At 48.4% G+C, this 9,110-nt stretch overlaps 1 protein-coding gene across 1 annotated transcript; it reads left to right on the top strand.

Moving 5' to 3' along the window:
* The first annotated feature begins 4,563 nt into the window (after window positions 1–4,563).
* Window positions 4,564–7,526, top strand: LOC119976345 (somatostatin-1A-like). Its single transcript, XM_038816813.1, has 2 exons — window positions 4,564–4,852; window positions 7,257–7,526. The coding sequence occupies exons 1-2, from the start codon at window positions 4,706–4,708 to the stop codon at window positions 7,425–7,427; spliced, it is 318 nt and encodes a 105-aa protein (XP_038672741.1). The 5' UTR covers window positions 4,564–4,705; the 3' UTR covers window positions 7,428–7,526.
* Window positions 7,527–9,110: the final 1,584 nt, after the last annotated feature.

Raw genomic sequence — 9,110 nt, 5'->3', positions numbered from 1 at the left:
TTACAGAGCCTAAACACAGACTGGTGATTGAACATAGAACATACAGTGCAGAAGGAGGCCATTCGGCCCATCGAGTCTGCACTGACCCACTTAAGCCCTCACTTCCATCAAATCCCCCTAACCCAAATGGGGATGAGAAAAATATCAGCCATGATTCAATGGCGGAGCAGACTCGATGGGCCGAGTGGCCTAATTCTGCTTGTAAGACTGGTCTTATGGTCTATGGTCTTATTACATTTGCTGCTCCTAATGCGGTCTATTCTACATTACAGAGCCTAAACACAGACTGGTGATTGAACATAGAACATACAGTGCAGAAGGAGGCCATTCGGCCCATCGAGTCTGCACTGACCCACTTAAGCCCTCACTTCCATCAAATCCCCCTAACCCAATAACCCCTCCTAACCTTTTTTGGACGCTAAGGGCAAATTAGCATGCCCAATTCACCTAACCTGGACTATGGGAGGAAACCGAAGCACCCGGAGAAAACCCACGCAGACACGGGGAAAACGTGCGGACTCCGCACAGACAGTGACCCAGCAGGGGATTGAACCTGGGACCCTGGCCCTGTGAAGCCTCAGTGCTAACCACTATGCTACCGTGCTGCCCACTTGCTTTGCAGAATACCTTAAATCCATCCGCAAGCAGGACCCTGTTGCTGCCATTTCAACTCACCGTCCTGCCCTCACATCCATATGTCCGTCCTTGTCCTGCTGCAATGTTCCAGTGAAGCCCAGCGCAAACTGGAGGAACAGTGATCAGCACTTCATCTACTGATTGGGCACGTTACAGCCTTCCAGACTTAACATTGAGTTCAACAACTTCAGACTGTGAACTCTCTCCTCCAGCTTCACCCCATTTTTCTCTCTGATAATTTATCTTCATTTCGTCCTTCAATCCGCTTTACCCTCACTATCGTCTCCCCTTCCCCACTCCACCCCAATGGGTCATCTCTTCCCTGTTCCTAGTAGTTCTTTGACACACTGCTTACCTCTGTTCTGACATTAACACATCGTGATCTGTTAATGTGTCACTTTCAGCTCTCTTCTTAGCGATTATCACCACTTTTACATTTCCTTTGTTTTTCTGTCAGAGATCTGTCTATCTCCCCCTATCATGGCCCTCTAGCCAGCTTCATGCACCAGCCGCCCACACAACCGTATTAATCTCATCCTATTTCCAGTTCTCTCCAGCAATGCTGGAGTCTTCCAGGCTCAAAATGTTAGCTCCTTTCTCCCAGCTAAAAATCTCTAATCAATTTAATTTGATCTCCTGGAGCCAGTCGCGCTATACTAAACTGGCAGAGAAACAGAGTGACATGGAGCGAGAGTCAGATGGAGACAGAGAGGCAGATAGACAGAGACACGCAGACAGAGGGACAGGTGATTCTATTTTAGTGACCAAGTCTGAATTCTTTGTTCCCTTGATGTTAATTTTGAAAGAATCTGTTGTTGATTCAAATTAAATATTAATGTTTTCCTCCAACGTGTTGTCGGGATGAGAACTAAAATTTTCGTTAATTATCAGACTGCTACTGACGTGAGTCCTGGTTAATTGTCTTTGTCCAGAGACAGTTTTCCTGTATTTGGAAATTGTTTGGACTGATCTCAGGTGGCGACAGAAGTAAAATGATACCTGGTCCCAGTGTGTAAATCTGTAACAGACCCATTTCTGTGGCATTTCAATGAAAAGCTAGTTTGAACCTGACGAGTACAGTGGAGTTAATGAGGTGAACACATTGCAGATTGGCACTGGTGGGCCACAAAGAGAACAACAAAGAACAAAGAACAAAGACAATTCCAGCACAGGAACAGGCCCTTCGGCCCTCCCAGCCTGCACCGATCCAGATCCTGTCTAAACCTGTCTCCTATTTTCCAAGGTCTACTTCCCTCTGTTGCCGCCCGTTCATATACCTGTCTAGATGCCTCTTAAATGATGCTATCGTGCCCGCGTCTACCACCTCCGCTGATAAAGCGTTCCAGGCACCCACCACCCTCTGTGTAAAAAACTTTTCACGTACATCTCACCTAAACTTTCCCCCTCTCACATTGAAATTGTGACCCCTTGTAATTGACACTCCCACATTTGGAAAAAGCTTGTTGCTATCCACACTGTCCATACCTCTCATAATTTTGTAGACCTCAATCAGGTCTCCCCTCAACCTCCGTCTTTCCAACGAAAACAATCCTAATCTACTCAACATTTCTCCATAGCTAGCACCCTCCATACCAGGCAACATCCTGGTGAAACTCCTCTGCACCCTCTCCAAAGCATCCACATCTTTCTGGTAATGTGGCGACCAGAACTGCACGCAGTATTCCAAATGTGGCCTAACCAAAGTCCTATACAACTGTAACATGACCTGCCAACTCTTGTACTCAATACCCCGTCCGATGAAGGCAAGCATGCTGTATGCCTTCTTGACCACTCTATCGACCTGCGTTGCCACCTTCAGGGTAGAATGGACCTGAACTCCCAGATCTCTCTGTACATCAATTTTCCCCAGGACCCTTCCATTGACCATATAGTCCGCTCTTGAATTTGATCTTCCAAAATGCATCACCTCGCATTTGCCTGGATTGAACTCCATCTGCCATTTCTCTGCCCAACTCTCCAATCTATCTATATTTTGTTGTATTCTCTGACAGTCCTCCTCGCTATCTGCAACTCCACCAATCTTAGTATCATCTGAAAACTTGCTAATCAGACCACCTATACCTTCCTCCAGGTCATTTATGTAGATCACAAACAACAGTGGTCCGAGCACGGATCCCTGTGGAGCACCACTAGTCACCCTTCTCCATTTTGAGACACTCCCTTCCACCACTACTCTCTGTCTCCTGTTGCCCAGCCAGTTCTTTATCCATCTAGCTAGTACACCCTGAACCCCATACGACTTCACTTTTGCCATCAACCTGCCATGGGAAACCTTATCAAACACCTTACTAAAGTCCATGTATATGACATCTTTTGTAAGACCTTCCTTGCACAAAACCATGCTGCCTATCACTGATAAGTCTATTTTCTTCCAAATGTGAATAGATCTTATCCCTCAGTAACTTCTCCAACAGTTTGCCTACCACTGACGTCAAGCTCACAGGTCTATAATTCCCTGGATTATCCCTGCTACCCTTCTTAAACAAAGGGACAACATTAGCAATTCTCCAGTCCTCCGGGACCTCACCCGTGCTCAAGGATGCTGAAAAGATATTTGTTAAATACACGCTGTTAAAATCCCAAACTACACACAATTATTCAGAGGGCAGCGAGTCTTTCCCCAGGAAACATTCCTTTATTATGTCTCACTCAGTCTCCAACTTCATGGATAAAAGCAAATTACTGCGGATGCTGGAATTTGAAACGAAAGAGAAAAAGCTGGAAAATCTCAGCAGGTCTGGCAGCATCCGTAGGGAGAGAAAAGAGCTAACATTTCGAATTCAATGACTCTTTGTCAAAGCAGACCTGCTGAGATTTTCCAGCATTTTCTCTTTCGTCTCGAACTTCATGGGCTGGATTCTCCCAAAATGGGACTGTTTTATTCTGGAGTTTCCTGAAAAAAAGATCAGCTAATCCAATACCCTACTCTGCCCTGCAGAGTAATTCATGCAGCTTTAGCTGCAGATATGGGCCCCGCACGTCCGGTTTTGAATCCGTGATTGCCCACGGTGGTGACCTTCAGTGGCTGCACCGAGCGCCATGGCAGACTCGGACTGCGGAGGCAGACTGAAAACTTAGATCCCCTGATCGGTCGCGCTCCCAGGGATCTGACCATGTGGATATTAATCCCGTCATCTATAATGCCCCCTGCCTCAGTGTCCGATCACCCCGCCTCCCACCAGGGCGGCCGTGGACTGGGTCCACAGCCGTCACGCGAGCATCCTGACCGGCAATAGCAGGTTAGTTCCACGCCATCGGGAACTCAGATGGTCGGGAGCGGAGGAATGATGGACGGGCCTCTGTCAATGGGCTCCCAGCCACGCAGCAACCTGGAGAATTGCCAACCCGATTTTGGCGTGAAATTGGATTCTCCGCCCCTGCGACGAACGCGATTTATGCGCGGGCTGCAGAGAATCCAGCCCCATAACTTTGTAACCTCAGTTCACTGAGATTGTTCATAATAATAATATTTAATATTGTCACAGGTGGGCTTACATTTACACTGCAAAGACGTTACTGTGAAAATCCCCGAGTCACGACATTCCGGCGCCTGTTCGGGTACACAGAGGGAGAATTCAGAATGTCCAATTCACCTAAGAGCACATCTTTTGGGACTTGTGGGAGGAAACGGGAGCACCCGGAGTAAACTCACGCAGACACGGGGAGAATGTGCAGACTCCGCACAGACAGTGACCCAAGCTGGGAATCGAATCCAGGACTCTGTCTCTGTGAAGCAAGTGCTAAACACTGTGCAACCGTGCCGCGGACATTCAGAACCCATAGATCTTATCTCAGTCTTCCTCATGGGGTAATGAGTTGGTGGGAGGAAGTGACTGGGTTGTGCTTAAATGCTCGTCATCTCCTGGGACCCTCCTCCCAACGTGTGAGCTGGTGTGAGGGCGGCTTTAAAAGGAGCTTCCCCGATTGCAGGGACAGAAGGAGCGGAGCTGTCCACAGAGCCAGTGCTGAAACCACCGCCAATTTCAAAGCGTTTGGAAACTGCTCTCCTTCTCGCTGTCTCTCCCATTGATCCTCGCCTTGTGCAGAGATGTGGTGCAGCCGTCTTCAGTTGAGCCTGGCTCTCCTCTCCATCGCCCTGGCAGTACTGAGTGTCAGCTCAGCCCCCCCAGACAACAGGTATCGCGGCGAAATCCTGCAGAGAGCCATGGCAGCCACAGGAAGCAGGGGGAAAGCGGTAAGGACCCAGCAAAAATTCACTTTCAATAGAAATGGTAGTTTGTGTTCACCCCGTTCACCTCGAATAGAAACAGGGACTGGGGAATAACTGGTTCAATTCTGATCTAGTGAGAAGACCCACTTTTAACAGGACTATAATATTGAGAGTGAATGTGCTTGTTTAGTGTTCTATGTTCTAGTGCTGGGGGGCACTTAATAATGATAATCTTTATTGTCACAAGTAGGCTTACATTAAGACTGCAATGAAGTTACTGTGAAAAGCCCCTAGTCGCCATATTCTGGAGTCAGTTCGGGTACACTGAGGGAGAATTCAGAATGTCCAGTTCACCTAAAAGCACGTCTTTCGAGGCTTATGGGAGGAAACTGGATCACCCGGAGGATACCCACACAGATAGGGGGAAGAACATGAAGACTCCGCACAGATAGTGACCCAAGCAGGGAATCGAATCTGGGACCACGGAGCTGCAAAGCAACAGTGCTAACCACTGTGCTAGCATGCCATGCTCATTGGGTTAGAAAGCTTTCTCAAATGGTTTCATCCAAATTACAGGATTCCTCACCCATGGAGAGAAATCTTGTTCTCCCCAATCCATATTCACCCTCCACAAAGAGTAACAGACAAGATGTAACCATCTTTCCATAATCCCCAGAGAACTTACTGCTCCCCTCTCTTCTCAAACTCCCTCTCCCCACCACAACTCCCTCTGTCCCCAAACCCCCTCTCCCATCCCAACCCCAACCCCCTTTCTCCCCAAACCCCCTCTCCCACCCCAACCCCAACCCCCTCTCTCCCAAACCCCCTCTCCCATCACAACCCCAACCCCCTCTCTCCCCAAACCCCCTCTCCCATCCCCACCACAACTCCCTCTGTCCCCAAACCCCCTCTCCCATCCCCACCACAACTCCCTCTGTCCCCAAACCCCCTCTCCCATCCCAACCCCAACCCCCTTTCTCCCCAAACTCCCTCTCCCATCCCAACCCCTCTCTCCCCAAACCCCCTCTCCCATCCCAACCCCAACCCCCTCTCTCCCCAACCCCCTCTCCCATCCCAACCCCAACCCCCTTTCTCCCCAAACCCCTCTCCCATCCCAACCACCTCTCTCCCCAAACCCCCTCTCCCATCCCAACCCCAACCCCCTCTCTCCCCAACCCCCTCTCCCATCCCAACCCAAACCTCCTCTCTCTCCACACCAACCCCCTTTCTCCCCAACCCAAACCCCCTATCCCAACCAAATCCTCCTCTCTCTCCACACCAACCCCCTTTCTCCCCAACCCAAACACCATCTCCCACTCCAACCCTCTCTCTACCCCAACCCAAACCCATCTCTACCCCTACCCTAACCCCCTCTCCCCAACTCAATCCACTCTCTCCCCAACTCAATCCACTCTCTCCCCAACCCAATCCGCTCTCTCCCCACCCCAGACCCATATTTTCCCATCTGTAAATGCATCTCATCCCACCCCTGGTATGCACCCAGGTGCATTTGGTCCTGTTTTATAGAATACCTACAGTGTAGAAGGAGGCCATTTGACCCATTGAGACTGCAGCGACCCACTGAAAGATCCTACCCAGGCCCACTGCCCACACCATATCCTTGTAACCCCACCTAAACTTGGACACTATGTTTAATTTAGCACGGCCAATCCACCTAACCTGCAAATCCATGGACAGTGGGAGGAAATCAGAACACGCAGAGGAAACCCACGCAGACATGGGGAGAACATGTAGACTCCCTACAGATAGTGACTGGAGGCTGGAATTGAACCCGGGACCTGGGCGCTGTGAGGCAGCAGTGTTAACCACTGTGTCACCATTTGATTTGATCATTGGACCAGGAATTGGATCATTCCCGTACCAGCCTCCCCAGACAGGCGCCGGAATGTGGCGACTAGGGGCTTTTCACAGTAACTTCATTGAAGCCTACTCGTGACAATAAACGATTTTAATTTCATTTTCATTCGGAATGTCTTGGAGGAGCACCGGAGTCTCTCTCAGTAACCTTCATTAGCCATCTAGAATGGGGAAGATTGAACAAAATCTTCCAGCAAAGTCACTTAGTTTGAAAGAGATATTCAGTCCAATGATGTTATAAATTGTCTCCATGTTGACAAGAAGCTCCGAGCACTGGGATTGGTTCATTCCAGAGGTTTTCTCGCTCTTTCCAAAGTCCACCTCCCCTTGAAGGGTTCATAATTGGGGGATGGAAGGGAATCGAGTAGTTTGTCAGCTTTCTAATTGCGAATTGGGAGCTTCAGAATTTATGAAGATAATTTAAAATTTCACAAAATTGGAATTAGCTCATTGTAGATTTATTGGCGGAAGTTTCCCAAATTCACTTTTAAAAATCCACATCCATTGGCGGGACTTTCTGCCCTAATCTATTTCCTGTTGTTATTCCCAGGAGATTACAGAATATTCCCTGCTGTCCGAACTGGAAAATGCCAAGAAGGAAGCTCAGAGTGACACTGGGGAACGTAATCTGAAGCGGGCAAAGCCCAGGAAACGCAAGAAGCCAAAGAAAAACGTGCCACGCAGAACCCGGGGGATAGGGAGCGAAGACCAGGCTGTGTGAACCTCTTCTGGAAATCCTTCACACCCTGTTCACTCTCCGAATTCTCCATAGCAACCCACACTCTCAGAATGTGGCATTCAGCTAACTAATTAAATCATGTGGTGAATGATTCTATTTGATTTATGTAAGAGAAGGCAATTGGTTTGAATTATCCAATAGGCAGGCCAGTTTGAATGATGACTGGATAGAGTCACTATTTTTCATTAATCTGTTGCAATAAAAATCTCTGTTTGAAAGTGGACCATTAGTTGGACTTTGTTCTCTGGGAGATGGGGAATGAGGGGAGTTTGCAACACCAGTCTGTGTCCAAGGTACACAAAGTTGTGACTTTGTAAATCAGCTCTAGGTGGAATCGCTCTGGGTCACAGTCTCAAATCTGGGAAATGTTTTGCTGGAAGTTCCTCCCGTGAATTCAAAGTCAGGGGAGACAATGAATGGACGGATATTAAAGGGGGTTCTGCTCTGTCCAATGCAGCCATGCTCTGTGAGTGCCGTAATCTGCAGGAGAGCAATCTATCAACCTGCACACCAGCATGATACTGGTAAAAGTCTAACCTGGTCAATGAAAGCATCAATCTGCAAATCACAAACCTGCTTCCAGCCTTCCCTTGTAAAGCGGGTTTCCATTGAAACCTCTGATGTGATTTTGCACCATGTGGAAATGTCAGTGTAGGTTCTGCACAACACCAGTGCTCCAGACAGGTGCTGAAATGTGTTCTACCCGGAACATTGCCTTCCACCATTCCCTATTATGTCCATTTTTAAAAAATATTTTGTTATTCTCCTTTTTCACATTTTCTCCCAAATTTACATCCAACAATAAACAATAATCAGTAACAAATGTAATGTCAATCCCCGTATCAATAACAATGATCCCATCCTCCCACCAAACCCCAGCCATTAGCCTGCATGTTAACATTAACAAATGGCAAAGAGGAATCAGGAATCACTCATCGTCACCATTAACACATACAGTCCCCCTCCCCCCCACCCTCCCAGCCCCCAACCCCCCTAATGTACAATGTGATCCAATTCTCAAAAGTGTATAATGAATCACGCCCATGAATTGTAGAACCCCTCCATCCTTCCCCGCAGTTCAAATTTGACCTTTTCAAGCAGCAAGAACTCCAGCAGGTCCCCCCGCCACGCCAGGGCAGAGGGTGGAGAGGTTGATCTCCATCCCAACAGGATCCACCTTCGGGCGATCAATGAGGCAAAGGCTACAACATCTGCCTCCGCACCCATTTCCAACCCCAGCTGGTCCGACACTCCAAATATGGCCTCCCGAGGGCCCGCGTCCAGTTTCACGTGCATCACTTTAGAGATTACCCTAAACACCTCCTTCCAGTAATCCTCCAGCTTTGGACAGGACCAAAACATATGAACGTGGCTTGCGGGTTACCCCCCATCCCCGCAACGTTCATACACATCTTCCACCCCCTCAAAGAGTTGGCTCACCCTCCCGTAACAGCCTCCCCGAACAGGCGCTGGAATGTGGCGACTAGGGGCTTTTCACAGTAACTTCATTTGAAGCCGACTCGTGACAATAAGTGATTTTCATTCATTTCATTTCATTTCATTTCATTTTCAACCTTGTAAGGTGTGCTCTGTACAGTACTTTCACCTGTATCAGTCCCAACCTCGCACACAAGGAGGAGGCATTCACCCTCCGGAGCACCTCAC

Source organism: Scyliorhinus canicula, chromosome 13, assembly GCF_902713615.1.
Source record: "Scyliorhinus canicula chromosome 13, sScyCan1.1, whole genome shotgun sequence".
Lineage (NCBI taxonomy): Eukaryota > Metazoa > Chordata > Chondrichthyes > Carcharhiniformes > Scyliorhinidae > Scyliorhinus > Scyliorhinus canicula.
This window is presented reverse-complemented; position numbering and strand designations above follow the sequence as displayed.

Bases quoted from the DNA above. Each gene is read 5' to 3' on its own strand.
- LOC119976345 (XM_038816813.1), top strand. From the start codon at position 4,706: ATGTGGTGCAGCCGTCTTCAGTTGAGCCTGGCTCTCCTCTCCATCGCC. The intron at 4,853-7,256 runs GTAAGGACCCAG...TGTTATTCCCAG, and splicing joins CAGGAAGCAGGGGGAAAGCG to GAGATTACAGAATATTCCCT.